Source organism: Myotis myotis, unplaced genomic scaffold (assembly GCF_014108235.1).
Source record: "Myotis myotis isolate mMyoMyo1 unplaced genomic scaffold, mMyoMyo1.p scaffold_m19_p_9, whole genome shotgun sequence".
In the NCBI taxonomy this organism is placed as follows: domain Eukaryota; kingdom Metazoa; phylum Chordata; class Mammalia; order Chiroptera; family Vespertilionidae; genus Myotis; species Myotis myotis.
The window spans coordinates 87,594,924-87,617,345 of NW_023416401.1; the positions used below are offsets into that span (position 1 = coordinate 87,594,924).

The 22,422-nt window shown below is 57.3% G+C and overlaps 1 protein-coding gene across 2 annotated transcripts in view; it reads right to left on the bottom strand.

Annotated features, from left to right (window-relative positions):
• BMP7 (bone morphogenetic protein 7) overlaps positions 1-22,422 on the bottom strand; it is a 76,680-nt gene that overhangs the window by 25,139 nt on the left and 29,119 nt on the right. For both annotated transcript variants that reach the window (XM_036322820.1, XM_036322819.1), the window contains exon 2: positions 18,261-18,453. In XM_036322820.1, coding sequence (XP_036178713.1) covers positions 18,261-18,453 — 193 coding nt within the window. The remainder of the gene's footprint in view (positions 1-18,260; positions 18,454-22,422) is intronic.

A 22,422-nucleotide genomic window follows, 5' to 3' on the forward strand; every position in this document is an offset into this window, starting at 1 on the left:
GAAATTCTAGGGGCCTTCCTTGCTCCGGCCTCGGTCTCTCCCCAACAGTAAGATTATTGTTCCCATTTTACAAATGAGCAAAGTGAGGCTCCGAGGCGAAGCCTATAGCCCACATTGATAGACCGTATCACTGACCTCACACTCGAGCCCTGAAGCCATCACCTCCTGGAAGCACTCTCTCACCTGGGGACAAGAGGCTCTGGAAGCTGTTGAGTCCCACATGGTGCATGTTATTATCACAGTACTGCATGGGGAAGATCGAGGTGGTGGGGAGTGGAGAAGGCAAGTGGGTCAGGCCAGCTAACTCCTGAGCCTCAGTTTCCTCCCCCGTCAAGTGAGGGTCACACCACCGTCCTCAGAGACTGCTAAGAGCCCAGTGAAGACCAGCGTGGGACAAGCTGCCAAGATCCTGGGGCACCTCTACAGTTACTACCAGTCATTCCCCGAGAGACTCAGGGAATTCTGGGGGCTCTCTCTGCCTTGGCCCAGGCGTTAAGTGACCTCTAAAGATCCATGCAGACCATACGGCCATTCAAGGATGGTCACTTGACTCCAACACTCATCAGACAAGTGCATCCGCATGTTCACAGTTGCAGAGCTTCTGCAAGTGTGACCACTAACAGTTCCTCCTACCACCACACCACAGGCAGCTCTACCACAAATGGGTGCCATTTGCCCCTCCTCTGCGGTCTGGGCTGCCCATACAGGACCAGTGGAAGGGAGGCCCGCCAGGTCCAGGGCTGGAATGGAAGAGGCGTAGCAGCTCTCTCTGGGAAGCCGGCTGCTAGATCAAGAAATCTGACTATCCGGCTGAAGAGACAGGTCCTAGGAGGGGGAGGGGGTCGGAGGCCGTGGAGGAGGAAGGTCTATGGGAGGAACCGGCCGCTGGATGGGGTGCCACTGTGGGCGTCCCAGCCCAGCCAAGCTCCCCGCTTCGTCAGTGACGCAGCAGACACTAGAGTAGAACCGCCCGGCTGAGCTCTGCCCGAATTCCTGAGCAATAAAATAACTGTTGTTTCAGCCACTGTGTTGTGGGTGGTTTGTCCCCGGCGGAGGTGGAACCCAAGCAACAGTCCCACTGTTTATAACAGGAAAACAGAAAACCATCTCCACAGCAGGGCTGTCCAAACATACGCACGTACACATAGCTGAATCAAGGGGAGAAACGTGCAACTAAGAAAACAGGGTTATAAAGCAGCATGTGTAGTATGTACATTTCCGGGAAAATACAAAACGCTAAAATTGGTGGAAAGGGCACTGAAAATTTGAGTCATCCAACATACATTACAAAATTGGAATAGGAATCAAAGACCTTTCTCATCCCTACACTCCAGATGGTTTTATACTGTATTTTTTTTTTTTTTTACCAAATTTACCAAATCAGCAACAGATAATTTCTTCGTATGTAAATTGATCAAGAAAATGGAAGAGGGCAAATTGCAAAGCTAGTATCATAATACTAGCATGCTATTGATTCCAAAAATGGGTAAAGCCAAAGTGAACAGACATTTCTCCAAAGACATACAAATGGCCAGTGAACACATGAAAAGATAATCAACACCTTAGGGAAATGCAAATGAAAGCCACAATAAGATAAGAACTCCATACCCACTAGCATGGCTAAAACCAAAAACACAGATAATAGTAAGTGTTGGCAAGGATGGGGAGAAACTGGAACCCTCATACCCTGTGGGTAGGAAAATAAAATGGTGCAGCTACTTTGGAAACAGTACAGCAGTTTTTCAAAAGGTAAAACATAGAGTTACAATATGACTCAGTAATTTTACTACCCAAGAGAAGTAAAAATCCTATTCGTGAATATTCATAGCAGCGTTATTCAGAATAGCCCAACAACTCAAATACCCACCACCTGATGAATGAATAAACAAAATATGGCAAATCCCTAAGATGGACTATCGTTTAGTTACAACAAGGAACAAGCACGGACACATCCTGCAACCTGCATGAACTCTGAAATCTTAGTAAAGAAGTCAGACCACAAAGTACCACATGTCGTATGATGCCATGACACAAGTGTCCAGAGAGGCAGATCCACACAAAGATGAGTAGTTGCTGACAGGGAAGAGGGACCTGGGGGAGGGTGGCTGTTAATGGGTGTAGAGTTCCCTTTGGAGGTGATGGAAACATTCTAACTTTGAATAGCGGTATTTGCTGCACAACTCTGAACATACTAAAAACTACTGAATTGTATACTTTACAAGTATATATCTCGATAAAGCTATACATTTTTTAAAATGGACAAAGACAACATACAGAGTCCAAAATATAGAGCCTGATGTCATTATATTAATAACTAGAGGCCTGGTGCACGAAATTTGTGCACAGGGGGCGGGGGGACCCCTAAGCCCAGCCTGTACCCTCTCCAATCCGGGAACCCTCAGAGGATGTCTGACTGCCGGTTTAGGCCTGATCCCGGGGATAGGGCCTAAACCAGCAGTTGGACATCCCTCTCACAATCAGGGACCACTGGCTCCTAACTGCTCAGCTGCCTGCCTGCCTGATCGCCCCTAATTGCGCCCCCTGCCGACCTGGTTGCCCCCAACTGCCCCCCCTGCTGGCCTGGTCGCCCCTAACTGCCCCCCCCACCGACCTGGTCATCCCTTACTGCCCCCCCTGCTGGCCTGGTCGCCCCAACCGCCCATCTCTGCTGGCCTGGTTGCCCCTAACTGCCCCCCCTGCCAACCTGGTCACCCCTAACTGTGCCCCCCCCTGCCAACCTGGTCACCCCTTACTGCCCCCCCATGCCAGCCTGGTCACCCCCAACTCCCCTCCCCCCTGCCAGCCTGGTTGCCCCTAACTGCCCCCACGGCCGGCCTGGTCGCCCCATGCAGCCTGCTGTTCGGTCATCTGTCCGGTTGTTTTGGTCGTGACGGCCTCTGGCTTTTTATATATTTTTTATATATTAGAATATTTTAATAAGTTTTAATTAAACTCTTTAGGGAGAGAGGAAGGGAGAGGGACAGAGAGATAGAAACATCGATGAGAGAGAGACATCATCAATTGGCTGTCTCCTGCATGCCCCCTACTGGGGATTGAGCCTGCAAGCTGGGAATGTACCCTGACCAGGAATGGAACCAGTGACCTCTTGGTTCATAAGTTGACGCTCAACCACTGAGCCACACCAGCTGGGTGCACTAATAATATTTTTTAAGTTTTACACATCTATACATGAAAAGCCTACATGCCCTAACTATAGAGTTTCAGCAACAATTCACTCTATTCAACATTGTCTCAATTAGCGAGCACAGTTCTATTTCTGCAAAAAGCAAGATCCATTTGGGAGCAACATATTTCCATGTTCTGCTGGGTCTGTGGAACAAACCTGGGCAAGTGGGAGTCCTGGCTCTTGCCCCTCCTCCAGGCTGACAGAGGCAGTGAGCAGGGATACACACTTGGCGTTCCTGCCTTCTTCAAACAGCAGGGAGACCCAGAAGGTCCACTTCTTCCTGCCTGAAACCCAGGTTCCCCCAAGCCCTGCTCTCTGTGAGGCACAAACCATTGGTGACCCCCACTCTGTGGGGCGGGGGATGTTCATATTTAACCACCAGCTTGGGGATAGAGTGCTGCTGGGGCTTGCGGGCTCCTCCTCCCAGAGACACCCAGGAGGACCGCGGGGAGGAGGAGGAGCCACACACACCCCAAAGCTATTTCCATCAGCGTCTCTCGGCCCACCTTCCCCTGGAAAGTTCTACCACGATGGAAAGTGGGTATTTTTAAATCTCCAGTGTGGGAAGGTGGAAAGTCCTTTCTTTCCCTCCCTCTGGCTCTTTAGAGACTATTTAGAGGCTGTGATCTCAGGGCCTGACTCCCCTGGCAGTCAGATCCCCACATGGGAGGCAGGATGGCACCCCTTGGACACACCCAGCTCAGGGAATCCAGCCCTGAAACTGGTAGAGGGGGGCTGAGACTCAGGGAAGTGGGGGGTTCCCGGGGCTGAGACTCCGGGAAGTGGGGGGTTCCCTGGGCTCAGACTCCCGGAAGTGGGGGGTTCCCTGGGCTGAGACTCCCAGAAGTGGGGGGTTCCCTGGGCTCAGACTCCCAGAAGTGGGGGGTTCCCGGGGCTGAGACTCCGGGAAGTGGGGGTTTTCCTGGGCTCAGACTTCCGGAAGTGGGGGGTTCCCTGGGCTCAGACTCCTGGAAGTGGGGGTTTTCCTGGGCTCAGACTCCTGGAAGTGGGGGTTCCCTGGGCTCAGACTCCCGGAAGTGGGGGGTTCCCTGGGCTCAGACTCCCGGAAGTGGGGGGTTCCCTGGACTCAGACTCCCGGAAGTGGGGGGTTCCCTGGGCTCAGACTCCCGGAAGTGGGGGTTCCCTGGGCTCAGACTCCCGGAAGTGGGGGGTTCCGCTGGCCTGGGGCACTCCAGGCAAGAGCAGGAGCCACAAGAAACACAATCCACCTGGGCCACCCAGTGCGCACTGCCTCACACCTGGGACAGTCCCTGCAGTGTCAGGACCTGGTTTCATTCTTCCTCCCTCCTATGCTGCACAACTGTGGGGATGACCCCTTTGACCGGCCAGTGGGTCCCAGTGGTCCAGGCCTTCACAGCCAGGCAGGACCTTGAAAGTCTGCCCTAGCTGCTTCTCGGCTCGAACACCGGCTGTGTGAGAATCTGGCCTCCATCGAGGGTGGGGCGATGGAAGCATTTTCTGTCACAGCCCCCACCTGGCGTGACTCCCCCTGCGCCTTCAGACATAGCCTGTCACCTCGGGAGCAGACGCAAGCCGGGCTTTGGAAGGGCCACATTCAGAGTCACCCAAGGTCCCTTCAGGAGGTGTGGCTACTGGCGGGGCCTCGGCACCACGTGGTCCAGGCACCACGTCCCGGGCACCTGCCGTGCAGCAAGCCTTGGGTGATAGTCTCTCACCTAACCCTTCTCTCTCAACAAGCTGCATACCCTCACAAGCTCCACTTTATCGATGAGACCATCGAGGCTGAGGAGTTAAGGAAGCCTCCTCCGTCAGTGAGCAGGATGCCCAGAGGGAAAGTGACATGAGGCTATGGAGCCACCTGACACCAGGGTGGCCCCAGCCAGGAAGTCTCCCCAGGGAGAATCCAACAGAATGGGACCGGCCCAGTGCCCAGAGGCCTCCATCAAAGAGAGGGACATGCACTTCAGCTTCCATGGCAGAATAATAAGCCCACCTCAAGATGTCCGTTCTACTCCCAGAACCAGGAGTCCATTGCTTCCCACGGCAAAGGGACTTGGAGAGGTGATTCAGGTGAGGCTTCTGAGACAGAAGATGCTCCCCTCACGGTGATTGGAGGACTCTCCCTCCCTACTGCTCGGACCCCTCACCCCCACCCTCACCTGTGGTTCTCTGGCAAACCACCGGCTGGACACTTCAAAGCCGTACGTGTTGTGAACTGCGGCCGGGCCTGCAGGACATGCCTCAGAAAGCGAGAGAGCAATGGAGAAGCCAGAGCGCTCCCAGGCTACCATGATGTCATGGAGGACACAGGCGTGCTGCTGCTAAGGATGAGTCAGGCCGGGAAGCCAGCTCCACGCACCTGGAGTCAGACCAGCATGCAAACACCAGCCCTGCAGGGAAGCCGGGAAGGGGATCAAAGGAGACACGAGGAAGTGGGGTGTGGCAGCTGTGAGGCTTCAGGTCCAGGGGGGGGGCCCTTCTGAGCCCCAGGCTGGAGAGGACCCAGCCTTGGTCCCAGTACCCCACCTCGGGCTTCAGGGAGTGCCCTGCCTTTGTACCAAGTCCCCAAACAGTCCCTGGCGCCCCGGGGGCGGGAGATGAAGTCAGGGAGGTCGGAGCTGTTTTTAAACACACTTCAGGACTGCACATCCAGGAAGACTGAAATTAAGTCATTTGGGAGAAAGGTGGAAAAATACACACAGGAGCGTGGTACCCTCCTCCCACAGCCAGAGCACGAGTCACCAGCCCACGGCCTCCCCGCCCCATGACCCTGTCTCTGTCTGTCTCTCTCCCTCCTCCCTTCTACCGCCAGCACCAGACAGTCACAGGAGGGTCAAGCCAAGTACACTCCTGTCCTGAGCCCAGGAAGCCCCATGTGGTCAAAGTCGGGAAGCAGGTCAGCAGCCATAAGGTCTCGGTTTCAGGTTCCTCGTCTGAAGGGTTTGGAGTTGATAAAAGTCTCAAAAACTGCCTCCCATTAATAGGCTATCCCACAGAGGAAAAGGAGAGGGTCAGAAATAAAAATGAAGAGGCTCTGACTTCAATGAGGTTGGAAAGTGCCACATGATATTGCCCCGCGGAGATTCATAACGCACAGTAGCTCTTTAAAGACCCTGAGAAGTCCTGCTGCCAAGGAATGTCTACTCCGGCAACGGCATGCGATAAAGAGGCTCTTGAACTTGTGTGTACATGTGCAGCACACGGGCTGGAGGTGGAGGGAGGAGGAACACAGCGAGAAATGCAAGGTTCTCCCCCACCAGGGAGGCACCTACCAGCAGGAGGAAACCATCAGGAGGTCTGAGTGGAGCACAAGATCCTCTTTGTGATGAGGTCCCCAGGGTGGCCCTTGGTTCACACTCTGGGTGGTCAGGGATGTGGGAGATGTGGGCATCACAGCACCGGGCTCTGGGTCCCGGGGACGTTACAGTACAATCCCAGCGGAGCGATCCCGGGCAAGCCGAGCTCCCCTTAAGGTTGTTTGTAAGTGGAGGTGCGGCGAGGACTGTGGGTTAAATGGGATGCTACAGTCAAGGTGCCAACACAGAGCCAGAGGCTCCAGGCTCCGTGTAGGAACAGACCTCGCTGTCTGTGAGCCTTCTCCCCTGGAGCTAAGCTGCCCCCGCTCTCCACTAAGGCTCTCACAACCATATCGTTCCGATCTCGTTCAAGATACAACATCTTACAACAGGCCAGGCTCGCTGAAGCCCACGATGCCTGGGAGGGCGGTGCTATGGTCCCATCACTGAGGTTCAGGGGAGCCTACAAATGTCTCCCCAATGGAAGGAGAGCTGCTCCCCGTGCCTGCCTCATGCTCCCCATCCCCAGCAGCCTCACAGGCTTCCGGAACCTCAAATCCAAACAGATAACTGCCCTGCCTTAATCCTCATTACTCTTAGGGTAAAAAGCCCAGTCCCTAACGTCTTCCACAAAAAGGGAGACTGCAGAATGGAAGGTCCAAACTGGGAAACTTCTGCGAGAGAAAGGAGGCACAATTATAACTCCAGATGTGCACGTGGGGTGCACAGGCATCCTGCCTATACGGCCTGGCGGTCGGTCCCCCTGACACTGCCCCTCACTCCCCTCTCCTCCCACCTGGCCCCAGTGCTCCGGCTTCCTGTCAGGCTGGCAGCTGTCCCCCTCCGGCCTGCCACAGGCCTTCCACACGCGTTCCCGCTGCCTTTTACCTCCATCGCACCTGTTCATCCTTCAGCTTCCAGGAAGCGTCCACCGATGCCCCGATGGCGAATCCTCATTAGACGCCCTCTAAGGCCCTCCTTTCTACCGTTCAGGCTGGTGTTTAAATTTGCTTCACGGTTCTCTGGGTTTTCCGCTCACCCCACCAGATTTTCAGTGCCTCGGGGGCAAGACCCAGTCCTGCTTTGCTCGCTGCTGTTGTAGCCCAGCACCTAGCAAACAGCACATCCCACAGCGGCTGCCAGGTATACGCTGACCGGATGTGCTGGTGTCCTCAGAGTATTCCTACCAACCAAGGTGGCTTTCTGGTGTCACTTTCTGTAGCTTGTGTTAGTAAAAGGGGAAGAATGACTGTTTTTCCAACTTACTCAGTGTCTCCAGAAATGGATTTGCCTCCAATTCCCGGGGCCTCAGCCCACTGCCCACCCTGAGCCCACTGGCTACAGACATGGGTCAGCTCCCAGGCACACGCACAAACCGCCTCCCACGGGCCTGCCTGTGCAATCATCACCCCCAGGAGACCCCCAGTCGGAAGCTGCTGGATGCTTGGGGTTCGCCTCAGCCATTTCGGGCCACGCCTTCCTCAGGGCCAGCTCCTCCATCGGCCCATGTCTGGAGGAACCAAGAGGACACAACCAGCTGGGGAAGAAAGCCAACCTCGGGTTTACTTTTGAACCAACTCTTGTTCCCTCACTTAAAATTCCAGGGTTTGGCCCCAGAATTTTCGGAAACTGGAGACCATCATTCTCTTCCACCTCCCAAGGGACAAGAGGTGAGTCACGCTGGAGATGGCAGTGCTGGGACAGACCTGCCGTGACACAGAAAGGCCTCTGGGGACCCCGGAAAGCCATGCCTGTGGGAGCACCCACAGCTCTGAGACGGCGGAATCCCAGGCGGCTGGGCAGCTGTGTGGCCGGCGGTGGAGGTGGGCGGTGGTGCCCAGGACGGGAGACTCATCTTCCCAGACGCTCCCTGGTGCCCCACTTCCTCCTCCTCCAGCTCCCGACCAAAATAGAAGGAGGTAAACTCGCCCCTTCGTGCACATTCAAGGAATAAACAAACCAACACAAGCACAGTTATCCTGCTGGGTCATCTTTCCCACCTTTTTTTTTTTTTTAAAGAACCACAGGCCATTTTAAGATTCCAAACCAGAGGCAGAAGAGTGGAGTGTGCGGGCAGACAGGGCGAGGAAATGAACTCACAGTGGAGCCTGCAGACAGAAGCGTGTGTCGCGATGACCGGATTCAAGATTTCCGAGAGCAAAGGGCAGAGCAGAGCAACTCGACACAGAGTGACAGGGCGTCTAAGAGCCGTTCTGACTGGGGGCCCTTAAACCCAAGAGTGGCGGCCAGGAAGGGGGCTGAGGACATGGCCCACTCAGTGAACTGTGCCAAGTGCCATGCGTGCCTCAGGCCACTGACTCAGGCGGACACTCATCTTCCACCACATTTCGGGGACCGCCAGGAACAGATTGTGAGTGAAGGACTTGAATGCAAGTACTTTGTCTGAGAAGTGACCCCAAGAACCACCAGACAGAGGGAGAGCTGGAAAAAAGACAAAATAGGACGCTGTAGGACCAGGGCCCACACCACGGGCCCCCTCTGCCGCATGGCACAGCTCAGCGGGCTGCTTCCCCGGACACACGGACAGTGTAGGAACCTCACCGGGTGACCTGTGGGTGGTGCCTGCAGAAGACTCAGCGATGAGGCAAAGCGGGTCCCTCCATGCTCAGGAATCACGACTCCGGGCCTCACAGAGCCCTCCCCTAGGGGTCAGGGCCCATGCATGGGTAACATCTAAGGACGCGGTTCCTGGGGGCTCCTCTTTCTCACTCAGCCCATATGCAAAGCTCACTCCCACTCCCCCGGCCTCCCTCCCACACCCTGGCCTCCCTCCCACTCCCCCAGCCTCCCTCCCACTCCTCCAGCCTCCCTCCCACTCCCTGGCCTCCCTCCCACTCCCCGGCCTCCCTCCCACTTCCCGGCCTCCCTCCCACTCCCCGGCCTCCCTCCCACACCCCGGCCTCCCTCCCACTCTCCGGCCTCCCTCCCACTTCCCGGCCTCCCTCCCACTCCCCTGAACTGTGGGCCTCGCCTCAGACACAAAGGTCGAGCCCACATCCAACTCACAACATTGAGGGGAAAGAGAAGCCTCCGTTGGGCCCAAGTATCTTCTTTAAAGAGCCCCAACCAGACGCCGAGGAAGAGCCAGAGAAAAGGTCCTGTCCCTCCACAGGCACTTACATCCAGGATCCACTCAAGAAGCCTACCGCCCCGACCACAGGACCCCCAGGAGCCCGCGAGCAGGTGCAGGGCTGGGCGGGGCGATGGTTAGCAGGTGGAGAGCGGCGAGCAGTCCAACAGGAAGAAGGCTGGAAGGTGAACCTGGTCAGGGCCAGCAGCCTCCACAGGGGCTCGTCCAGAAGTGCACATCTCAATTCTCCCACCTGGCGCCCAGGTGCCAGCCCCCCTTCACCTGTGAGCATCCAGGGATGGACACCCCTTCCTCCACCCAGTGCTTCTCAACCAGGGGCGGTTTCGACAATGTCTGGAGACATCTTGAGTTGTCAACACTGGCTGTTACCTTGTGGGTGGAGGCCAGGGATGCTGCTAAACACCCTACAGGGCACAGGCGCGGTCCCTACCCTAAATGTCGGGACCCCTGCTTAAATGCGGGTGGATGGGGAGGTAGACACATGTCAGCTCCTTGACTCCTGGCTGGAGCGAGGGGTGCAACTCTGTCTCCAGCCACTGCAGAAGGAGGGAGCCTACAGCACTCCCGGGGACTCTGCGTAGCACGGCCCCCTTGCCTGGCTCCCTGCCTCTCCCGGCACACTTCCCCATGCTCTGACCTGATCGGGAAACATTTCCTAATCATTCAGTTTCACACACAAGCCTCATCCCAGGGTCATCTTCAGGGAAACCCGACCTGAGATCAGCAACGTCACGCAACTAGCAGCGCTGCCTCGCGCCATGGAGCTCATTAGGGTTCAGGCCGGGTCCAGGTTTGGCAGGAAGGAGTGCTGCAATCGATTAGCAATGCCTGCCTCGGGTCCCAGATGGGCTGTGAGGGCTTGCGTGCTGGAATGCGGGCCAGGTGTCAGCTTTCTGCCTGCCATCCTTGGATGGGCAACATGGAAAGCCCTGGGTATTGTGAAGGGGGCTCCCCAGAGGGCTGGTGGGAGGGAGACAAAGGAAGCAGGTGTTTGGGAGAGCCTGGAGCATTTGCCCTGAGGCCTCCTTCTGCCCTGAACATGAAATAACCGAGGACTTCCTCAACCATGGCTGACTCTTGTAAAACATTACCTCCTGGTGAGCCGGCACCCCCATCCGTGCTGAGTCCATAGTCCAGCAGGCACTTTCCTTCCCAGCTACAGATGACCGCTCATGACCAAATTGAAAAATATTAATTCTCTTTGTCTCCTGCCAAAAAGGCTAAAGCAATTACAGGCCCTGATATGAAACACAGATGTTAATACATTTGGAAAAATAGGCTCCTATAGGCGAGCAGAGATCCAAGTATGAAGTGCTTTTGGGAGTAAGGCCCCGGATCAAGTTATACGGCCGGCCCTCGAGACTGACGCCTGCTCCACGTCCACTCCGGGGCCGGGAGCCCGGGGCCACGCGCACACACACACATGTCCTTTCAGACCAGCACCAGCCCAGCCTCGGCACCCACTGGCACGCCAGCTCTAAATGACATAATTATAATCACCACAGGGAAAGTGCCCTGAGGTCGAAAAGTCATATAATTACAAGCAGTTTTCACTTTTTGGAAATCGGGCTCAGATGCTGGAGAAAGACTGCAAACAAGGCACTCTCGGGCTTCAGCTCGGGACGAGAGAACACGAGCAAGTTTGCTGGGATGGACCGGCCCAGGCTGGAGGCGCGGGGAGGGCGAGAGGCAGGGCCGAGCGCTCGTGGGCCGGCACTCGCTCAGCCGATGGGTATGTGCTGGGCATGTCCCACGCCCTGCACGGTGCTGGGCATGGACGTGCCTCCGTGCGGATGGTCTATCAAGTCAGGAAGCCCATGCCCGAGAAGGCCGGCTCCTTTCACCCATGCACGCCCCTGTGTTTTGCTCCGTGCCTTCTATATGCCAGGCTCTAGGGACAAAGATGCGTCGGCACCGCTGGGGCTAGCAGGGCAGGTCTTCTGTCTTCTCTGCCTCAGGTTCCTTGGGTGGAAAGTACCTTTCCCCACGATTACGGATCCTGAATTGCCATGAAGGGAAAGGAAAATGTGTGCCCCCGGCCCAGGGAGAGAAGCAGAAGGGACAGGGGTAGCGGCTGCTCCCTTTCCTTGGACCTAACATGGTGGTGTGCCCACTGCCTTGTGTGATGGGTGAAGGTGCTCCCTCAGGGCTGAGAGGAAGGACTGAGGGTGCCTGCGGCATAGTAAGCGCTCACTACAATCACCTTAGCCATCATCGGTGCTCCCGGAGGCAGCCCTCGCATCGCCCAGTTAAGGGAGGCATTGCCAAAAAAAGAGGGGGCAAAGGTTACATGGTGAATTGGGGAGGCGACAGCCAAATCGATGGAGAGGTAAAAGGAGCAGCCCTTTCCACAAGGCAGGTCTGCAAGGGGACCACCTTGCCCATCACAGTAAGTGTCAAGTCCACGTGGAGGGATGGGGACAGAACAGACACAGAGGAAGTGACTCGGAGCTGCTCCTCGGGGTCATCCAGTTCCCCCCTCTCCCAGAAAGACATGCGGCCCCCCATCCGTTCTCTGTGGGGAGTCGCAGCTGCCCCCCCCCAGCATGTCCACCACTCCCGAGAAGGGGGGCAGGACAGGCGTCTCCACCCCATCAGAGGGGGGCGGTGACTCTTCCGAGGCCCCAGATCCTCAAAGGGACAGACTGAGCAGGAAACACGCCCACACTGGGGAGTTTTAAAAACCCTCAGTGCCTCAGGGCCAAGGTAGTAACACCAGGACCATTCCATCCGAATTCTAAAGGTGGGGCCCCAGCTCCCCAAGTTTTATCTATTACCTGACTGCTCTGTGCCCGTGACCTCATCCACAAAATGGGAGAAAACGGACTTCTCAGGTGACTGTGAGAATGCGACATCACCTACCACCTGCCGGAGCCAGCCTGACCCATCGAGAACACTCAACAAATGAGGTCTGACCCCACTGACTCCGCCCACCGTTCACAGTCTCCCTGAGAAGCCAGGTTTGGGATGGATTATGGAAGGAAATGACAGGTACAAAGGTCAAAACACCCACCGAGGCCCACCAGATGGCCTCGGGCCACAGGACAGGGAGCCGGGGGCCAGTTGGCTCCAGGATGCCGAGGGCAGGCCGGCTGCCGTGACCAGCACCGACTGGACTGGCGCAGCGTCTCCATCTCTGCCAGGCAGGGCCACAGACACAGGCTTCTCCCAGAGCATTGCCCCTGGACAGGCGGGAGGACCCCATGGGGAACCCAAAGAGGTGAATGGCCCTGGCCTCCTGCTCAAGCCGCGCCCAGTTGGGGTCTGGAGCGCACCTGGAGAAAGGTGACAAGGATGAGCGTGGAGGCTCCCTGACCAGGCTGCTCCTGGCCATGCTCCCCTCTGACCTCCAGACGGTCCGGTGCGGCCTGGCAGCCGGCTGCTCCCACCTTGCCCTTGACCAGGCTACTGGGGAGCTGAACCAGAAACTCCTGAGAAAGTGGCTCGAGTGAAACCCGAGCTCACACCCCAGGGCTGAGGTGTAGTGGTGAGACGGAAGCCGGAAGACATGGGACCAGGCACGTAGGCCTTCAGGAGCAGCAAGAAGGCTCCAGAAGCCTCTGGAAGCCTCCAGCGCCAGAGCCCGCAGGGATCTGCACCCTCAGCCAGCTACTTTCCTGTGCCATCCAGGCTCAGGGCCTGGACCTCACTTGGGGCTCAGTCGCCTTTAAAAGTTTGGGCAAGAGGCCACCGAGAGGCTGTATCAGGAGTCTCTCTGCTTCCGTCTCGCGGGCATGGATGGCTCCCAGAGGAGAGAGGAGGGCTCTTAGCCACCTGCCCACAGCCCTGGCCACACAGGAAATCACCGGTGCCCAGCCCCTCGCCAGCCTCAGCAAGTCCGGGCCGTAAAAGCCCACAAGAGTCTCGTGTGTGGCCAAGGCTGAGCCCACAGCTTGGATGCACGCGCCCTGCCCGAGCCCCAGGCGAGGACATCAGAACAAGCAGGAAGCACCATGTCGCTGTCTCAGCCAAGACTGGGAGCCCAGAATCTGAGACCCGAGGTCCAGTCCAACTCTGCCACTTCCTCGCCGCCCGACCTCAGGTGAGTTACGTCCCTCTCCGAGCAGTCTCTACACCTGCGAGTGGGGAAGACAAGTCTCTGTAGGATCACGTACAAGGTACACACCACGGTGAGCGTCCATCACGACAAATGATGATAAAACTGGAGCAGGCATGGGATGTGCTCTGGAGGGTGACCGTGTCCCCCTGCCCAGAGGGGCTCATGGCGACTGAAGTCAGAAAAAGTCAGTCTTGTTACCAAGCCCTTCACCCTTCCCAGCCCGATGAAACCAGGAGGACCTGAGGACTGCCGCCCTGGAGCCACCCTGGGGTGCGGGACTGCAATGCTCACCAGCACTCACACAACTTCTCCTTGGACTTCACCATAAGGACATCCCTGGGGGAGGTCAGAAATGCCGGGGCTCAGGGGCACCCCAGCCAGCTGACCCTGAACTGCATCCTCACCTGGTCCCGGGGAGCTGTGCAGCTGAGCTGAGCTGCTAAGGGGCAAGGATGCCACTGGGCCGGGTCGGGGGGCCACGTCCTTCTCAGAGGAAAAGCTGAGACCCGAGGCAAGTGCATGAGTGCCTGGACAGGTGGGGGCACTGCCGGGGACACGGTGGCACCTCCTCCTTGTGGGGAGCCGAGAGCTAGGGCGCCCTGGGGAGGATGCTGGGGGGCACAGGGCTTGCCTCCTCCCTCCTCATTGGAGGCTGCCTCGGCTGAAGGGAGCTGGCAAACCGCCCTCTCCAGCCCACTGCAGGGACAGCTCCCTCTTCCTCCGAGTACTCAGGCTTGGCCCTGGAGACCAGGCTGAGGTCACCCTCCTGGTAGCCAAAGTCCCTGAGACGGACCAAGGGACATTTTCATCCAGCTGCCAACATCATAAAGACCCAGGCAGTGCCCTTTGAACGGTTGTGTTGCCCTGACCGGCCTGCGCCCCCTCCTTCCCCCCCCCCCCCCCAGGTCTCACACACAGTGCCCACATCCCCTACAGACAGAGCTGCACTTCAAGGAGTAAGCCTGGGGCCTGGGGGGGGGGGGGGGGGGAAATGCTCAGTTTAGTTTCCATGAATGAAACCTGTTGTAAACTAGTTTGAACTAGTGCAACCCCCACCCCAAACACCCTCACCTTTAGCTGGAACTGGACTCTGAGCCAACCGGGCTCCAACGGGTCAGGCCCTGGGCTTGGGAGTCCAGAAAAGGAGGGCAAGACTCAGACGCCCTGGCCCCCATTGCTCCCAGCAAGTGCGGCCAAGGCCACTGACCCAGCCCTGCCGCTCAGCCCCACTCGGCCAACAGCCTGCCAGGGGCGGTCCAGCGTGCCTTTCCAGCTGCCGGGGCCACGCTGCAAGCAGGCCCGAGGCCCGGGGAAGGCCTCCAGCTTGGCTCAGGCTCGGAACTTAATCTGGATTCTGCGCGATCAAGAGGCCTCGGTGGAAAGTGGCTGTCACAAGGGGAGGAACGCCAAGGCCGACCCAAGCCGGCTCATCTCCGGCACCCCGGGCTGTCCTGGAGCTCAGGCCAAAGCTGGCCAGCGAGCCAGATGTCCCGGCTCCGCACAGCTGGGCGGCCGGCAGCAGGGAGGCCACGGCTCCTTGAAGGAGCAGGCTGGCCACACAGCAGGGCGGCCAGGTAGGATCCTCTCAGGGAATCAAGTCAGCCATAGGCCTTCATCCTAAAGAAAATGCCTGCCCCAGATTGAGGAAATGCCAACCGGGGCCCCATCCCCACACCAGCTCAGGCTTGTATCCCCATGAAGACTGAACACCCAGAGATTCAGCAGAGGGAAAGCCACACCTGGAGCTCGGCATCTTCCTAAGAAGGCTCTGCATTCTCCCCGATGATGGTGTGTGTGTGGGGGGGCAGCGGGGGGGAGGATGGTGATGGTGGCGATAGTGATGGTGAGGATGGTGATGGTGAGGATGATGATGGTGAGGATGATGATGGTGGTGATAGTGATGGTGAGGATGGTGATAGTGGTGATGGTGATGGTGGTGATAGTGATGGTGAGGATGGTGATGGTGAGGATGGTGATGGTGAGGATGGTGATGGTGAGGATGGTGATGGTGATGGTGGTGATAGTGATGGTGATGGTGATGGTGATGGTGATGGTGATGGTGATGGTGATGGTGAGGATGATGGTGATAGGGATGATGAGGATGGTGATGGTGGTGATGATGATGGTGGTGATAGTGATGGTGAGGATGGTGATAGTGGTGATGGTGATGGTGGTGATGGTGATGGTGAGGATGGTGATGGTGAGGATGGTGATGGTGAGGATGGTGATGGTGAGGATGGTGATGGTGGTGATAGTGATGGTGATGGTGATGGTGATGGTGATGGTGAGGATGATGGTGATAGGGATGATGAGGATGGTGATGGTGGTGATGATGATGGTGATGATACTAATATTAATAAAACTTTATTGAGCATTTACTATGTTATAAGTAAGCATTTTAACCTCCTTTATCCTCACAACTCTGAGAGGTAAATGCTATCATGAGTCCCATTGTCTCGAGGAGGAAACAAGCTCCCAGAGGTAAGACTCCCAAGACCACATGGGTATATAGTGTTGGGGTTCAAATCCACACTCTTCATAGCTGGTCATCCCACCTGTGGAATCACATAATAGGATTGTTTTGCTTCCGCATTAACTTCTGGAGAATGAGAGACTAGATTCCTTCTTTCCGGTGCAGAAAGGAAAGTTAGAAATCTACAGAGAGCAGCCCCTCCTCCCCTCCCACCGCCTCACTCCCCCACCTGCCCTCCTTCATACTCTGCCCCTGTCATGTCACTTCCTCTGCTCCACTGTGAGCTCCCGGAGAGCAGAGACTGGGGTCTGCTGACTTCGGCCTGCATGCGGCACAAAGCCGGTGCGCAAACCTTCGCCGGCAAGGGACTTGGCCTCCCAGCAAGCCACAGCTCTCAGAGGCAGGAGCCCAAAGCCAGGCTGGGCATCCCCAGAGATCACCTGTGGCCACGCTGCTTGTGGTGGGCAACCTGGAACACCTGCCCTGGCTGGCTGCCAGGGAGCCTCGGACAGCTGCCCCGCCCGTCCCTCTTCCAACCACAGCGAGTCAGGCCCTCTCCTCTCCCCGGGGCCTTCCTCCCACCCCGTGGGTCTAAGGCCGGGTCGAGGAGGCCGCCACCTCACACCATGATGGGACCGCAGTGCCCGCAGGTTGACACAGGCAGAAGGATGAGCAGCTGCCGGCAGCCTTTGCACAAGTGGGCTAATGGAGTGCTACTGACAAACAGCCTCTCGGCACCTACCTCACCCCAGTGAGTGTGTCTTCATGAGAAAAGTCAAGCGTGTTCTTGTTCAAGAGCCCTGGGAGATCCGTCAGAGAACAGCAAACACACGCCTCCCCGAGAAGGAACTCAGTGCTGCTTCTCGTGCCTGGGCCTGGAGCCAGGGCACGGCCGACCAGGGGGCACAGGGGCACCTGGGTACTTTAGGGAGACTCGGGGGTGACTGCCAAGGCTGTCTGCCGCCTCCGCTGCACCACGCCCATGCCCTGAACCTTAGGGCACTGCATTTGAACGGGGGCTCTAAATGCAAATTTAATCCACACTGAGATACCATTGGTCCATCAGACCGACAAAGATCAAACAGTTTAATAAGAGACCATGTTGGTGAGTATAGGGGGAAACAGGCCTTTCCTATGTGGCTTCTGGGAATATAAACTGATAGAGCCTCCATGGCAGCAATTAAAACCCATCAGGGTCCCTGTGTGGGGGCTCCCTTAGGGGGCTGGTGTGCGTATGAAATGAGGTAACGAGTGCAAGACATCAGAAGCATCAGTTTGGTTTTCTCAGAAGACTACCTCCAAAAGGGAGATGCTTAGCAAACGAGGTGGTAATGGTCCCTAAGTCCCTGATGTGATAACAGTCCCCATTCCAACTGAAGATGCTAGGCTGCCCATCGAAGGAGCTGATCACCCACCTTCCTTCCACTGATTACCAAGGAACAGTATGCGGGGAGGCGGGTAAAAGTCTGAGACCTGAGACACCCAGAAACCCAGCCAGCGGGTAGTCTGCAACCCTGGCTCGGCACCTCGGGGCGGCAGAGTGGACTTTCCAGACATCCCAGCCCGTTCTCTCAGCCGTCTTACCTCCCAGAAGAGCTGGAAACTAAAGGGTCTCAAGAAATTAAAGTCTTTCAACACCAGTGTTCGGCCCCTAGCCTCCTGAACATTGGAAGGCTGAGAGTTCTCTGCCTGTTTATTTGGGGTTTGGGGGTGTCTGTCCCCTAAGATGATTACAAATGGCCACTTTGGTTGGTCACCTGACCTCATGTGCTGCGTTTCAGAGTGACAAATGGGAGAGAGGTAGACCTTCAAAAACGTTTCTTCCTCTTCTCCATCCCCCACCTTCCAGGCCCCTAAACACAGGCCAGACCCAGACCACCCCTAAATACCCACTTGGGGTCACACAACCTCAGGCTCACTGGCCATCCCCTGTTCCTAACAGGATTCTCGGATGGTGATAGTTTTAAGAAACAGTGACATTAAAACAAAACAACATACACCCTCTTTAAAAAACAGACCCAGCCCAGGCGCTGCACATGGTGGAAGCAGCCAGGACTGACCCTGCGGACCTGGCCCCGCCCTCTGGCCGCCACCACTTCCTCTGCAGGTGGAGGAAGCTCGCGTCCCTCCCGGCGTCAGGCAGCACCCACCTGCCCAAGTGCTCCTGCAGCACCTGGTAAACGCTGATCCGAAATGTCTGGTTGTCGAAGCGCTCCCGGATGTAGTCCTTGTAGATCCGGAACTCGGCTGCAGTCACGGCTTCCCCTTCCGGGATCTTGGAGAGATCAAACCGGAACTCTCGATGGTGGTAGCGCGGGTGGAAAAACTCCTTGTCGTGTTCCACTGGGAAGGGAATAACACACACGGGACCAGCAGCTCGTTAGTAAGTGGCCGCACGCTCCTGGCTCAGCGGCCAGCATCTGGCTAAGCCCATTGCGAGCGACCCCGGTGGTGTCGGCTCAGCCCACGCCACCTGCTGCGGGCTGAAGTCCCCTTGGGAAGCAAGGGCAGTGACTCTGCATCCACCTGCCGGGGAGAGGTGGCAGTGACCACAGCGGTCCTAGCAGCCCTGAGGCTCAGGTTCCCGGAGAGCAGGTCTGGGTGTGCATCCAAGCTCAGCTACTAACTAGCTGAATGGCCTGGACGAAGTACCAAGTACCTTCAGTTTCTCCATCTAAAAAAATGGGGAGAATAATCCTCCTTCTTTTGTTGTTGTCGGAGGTAAGTGATCTAATTCACTAAGTAGCTTAGCATCTGGTAGGGCCAGACGACTGCGAGCTGTTATTAGTCAACATCGAACTCACTGTGCCTCTCCGGGTCCCTCAGCACCTGGTGCTCAGCCTGGCTGCACGTGAGAACCACTGTGGGAGCTTTGAAAAAACAGGGGTGCCCTGGCCCGCGGCTGGGCTGGTAAACGTTTTCTAACAGGCTCTCTGGGACCCCGTCTGTAGTGCTGGCCAATTTCCATCTCGCAGATCTCAGCTTCCCCAGTGGGGCGGGGAGATGGCACACTGGCTCCAGCAGCCGCTGCTCTCTCCCCTCTGAACCAACAGCAGGGTGTCGCTGGGGGCGGGTTCAGAGCCCGGTACTTTGTAAAGCACCCAGACGTTTTTCACAGCAGCCAGGTTTACAACCACAGACTTAGACTTCTAAGGGATGGCATGACCAGGGGCTTTGGAAAATGACTTCAGGACAAAATAAAGTGAAGGACCACAGCGCTTCTCCCTGACACGGGCAGTGAGACCAGACCAGGAGAGCATGCCCCCTTCGCAGGGGATAAACACCGAGATGGTATAAGCCCAAGGGCTGGTCCTGGGGGTGCACCGAGGTTCCAGGGGGCCCTGCATCCTCTGGGCCCAAGTGGAGCAGGGATGGAGCTGGGAGTAACAAGTTCGGGAAGATGCAGAACGACCACAGGCCAGGCTCTGGAGGGTTTGCAGCATCTGTCATCTCCTGGGGACAGTCCCCACTGCACCTCCCGTAGGGGCGGGGAACAGCGTGGCAGAGAGGAGAAGCAGGACCAGCATGCTGCAGCTCAGTGGGCCCGAGAGCTGCCGGGATGCTTGATGAAGGAGGCACCCGCACCAGCAGCCCCAGGGCTCCATTGAGAAGACACTGGGGTGAGGGCAGGGGCACTGGGGAATGAGCCACCTCTCGGGCTGCTCCCTCCTGGGCTGAGGGGGCAGGTGACATCTCGAGGCAGGGGATTCCGGCCGGGCACAGAGTGGCCCCGCGTCTGGACCCCAGGCTCCATGGGAGAGCTGGCCAGAGGGAAGGGCTCTCCAGAACCGATGGCAGCTGTCCTTAGCCACCCCCCGCCCCCACCCGCCCCTTCACACTCACAGGAGCACCTCTCTTCTACCCGGTCCAAGAAAAACGCAAGGCTGAAACTGATGGCAAAACATGGTCACAGAGCCCAGCCAGCGTGGCTCAGTGGTTGAGCATGGACCTATGAACCAGGAGGTCACGGTTCGATTCCCAGTCAGGGCACATGCCTGGGTTGTGGGCCTGATCCCCAGTAGGGGGTGTGCAGAAGGCAGCCGATCAATAAGTCTCTCATCATTGATGTTTCCATCTCTCTCTCCTTCTTCCTTCCTCTCTGAAATCCGGGGGGGGGGGGGGGGGGGGGATGTGTATATATATAGCCATGGCCATGGGGACTCTGATCTATGAAGGCGGAGAGGGAGGGAGGGGTCTTTTGTGGCAGCTTCCAGGAAGCTAGGAGGGGACCAGGACGTGGGGATGGGGGGAGGGGCATGGCAAGCAGCCTCCACTCTGTCGCTGTGGAATGCCCTGGGCCAGTCGTCTGCCACCCCTCAAGCTCATGCACCCCTGCACGTGGGTAGGGGATGCACCTGACGCCCACAAGGCGTTGAGTTGCCTGTGCAGAGTCAGAGCCGGGACTCAAAGCCAGGTGCACCCCCACCGGAGGCCGTGGCCGCGCATCCCCGTGGCAGTGCTGACAGCTGGGAAGGGAGCTGCTCTGCTGGTGTCAGAACCTTTTCATCGTATCACAGCGCACGGTCTGTACGCCGGCCAGATGTGAACCCACCCAGGGAAGCTTCTCCCAGATCAAGAAACAGCCGTGACTAGCGCCCCTCCTCGGCCCCTCTCCAGCCACAGGGGTAACACGGTACCTTCTCCTGCGCCTGGCTCCTCCCCTCCCCAGGGTTACTGTGATGCATCCTCATCTCTGTGGACGCTCACGCACCCTCACTGCTGTGACCAGCCCACAGCCTGACTGCCCCATGGCCATGTCCCTTCTACCATTCACAGGCGCCTGGGGATCTGCAATCCGGGCTCGGAGAGCAGTGCTGCTAGGAGCCCTCGGGCACCTGCATTTGGACGAGTCTGGGTGGGCACACAGGAAGTGGACTGTGTGTGTTCAGCTTGGTCACTGGCACGCTGTTCTCCCGGAGGGCTGTACCTGAGAGTGCCTAAGGGTGCCCGAGGAGCAGCAGCCTGGCTAGGAAGTCATGGGCAGAGGCTGGGGACACTGGGGGCCTCCTCAGTGCTTTTCTGCAGGGGCTGGGAAGAAGGGGGGTGAGGCCACACCCCCTGGAGTGAATCCTGTGCCCTCAGTAAGCAGTCAGGTGCATCCACACAGCCCCCACCCTGGGCCCCTGTGAGGGAGCTCCCAGGGAACGCACCTCACAGTGCCCCAGGCGCCCACTCCGAAGTCAAAGACCATCCCTTAGCTAAATGGGAAGGATGCCCACGGTCATCCTCTTGCCGGACCTCCATGAGCAGCATTCGACACTGGCCCTTCCTGCTCCCTGAACTTGCCTTCCTGTGGCTCCCTGCACTGTGACCGCTCAGGTGCCCCACCCCACCACTCTGGCCACCCCTGGAAACTCGCCCTCAGACATTCCCGATTACGGAGTTAGCGTGGTCCTGAGGAATATCAGGTCAGCATTCCACAGGCCAGTCCCCGCCCCCATGCTGACAGATGGCACAGATAAAGCCTCCGTTTCCAGCCGCCTCCCCCAGCAGAGCCCCCCGTCCAAAGGCCAGAAAGGCCCACGGTGCTGCGACATTCAGCAGAGGAGCCCAGCACGATGCCCGGAACACAGTCAGACTCCCACACCCCCCAGTTTCCCTGCTCCCAGTGCCGGGATAGACCACACCCCAACAGCTCCTATCAGCAGGCAGCGACCAACCGAGCAGAGAATGGGGGTTTGGGAGCCCTGGTCAGCTTACAATAATGATGGATGAAGAACCCAGAAGTGAACAAGAGAAAGCGTGTTTACGAGTGCCTGCTCTGTGATGGTCTCACACAGAGGAGCCTGTGCCAGTCTGGTAGACCCCGTGAGGCGGGATGGATCCCCATTTTACAGATGAGGAAACTGAGGCTCAGGGAGTCAAGTAATTTGCCCAAGGTCACAAGTTAGGTGAGTGGCTGAACTCCAAAATCCACACTCTTGACCTTGACATTCTCTGCAGCCAGGTGGCCTGAGTTTCCCTCTCAGCTGTGCCACTTACCAGCTGTGTGGCTAAGCCAGCACATTCCCCTCTGTGTGTGCCCCCTTCCTCCAGGGTAATAATAATAATGACCCTTTCTCGCATCCCTGTTGGGAGGCCACAGGGACCGGCACTTACAACAGAAAATGCCTGGCAATTTGTGCTGGCCGTGTCACAGAACCTCTAAACAATGAACTGAGAGAACAGCCATCAGTGCAGAAGAAGCAGTGTGTGTGTGTGGGGGGGGGGGGGGGGGGGCGGTATTTACATAGTTCGGCCAAGATAACTTTATCTGGGGGAAAAGTGCAATAGAGCAAACAATACAGACACGTTTAATAAGTATGACATCGA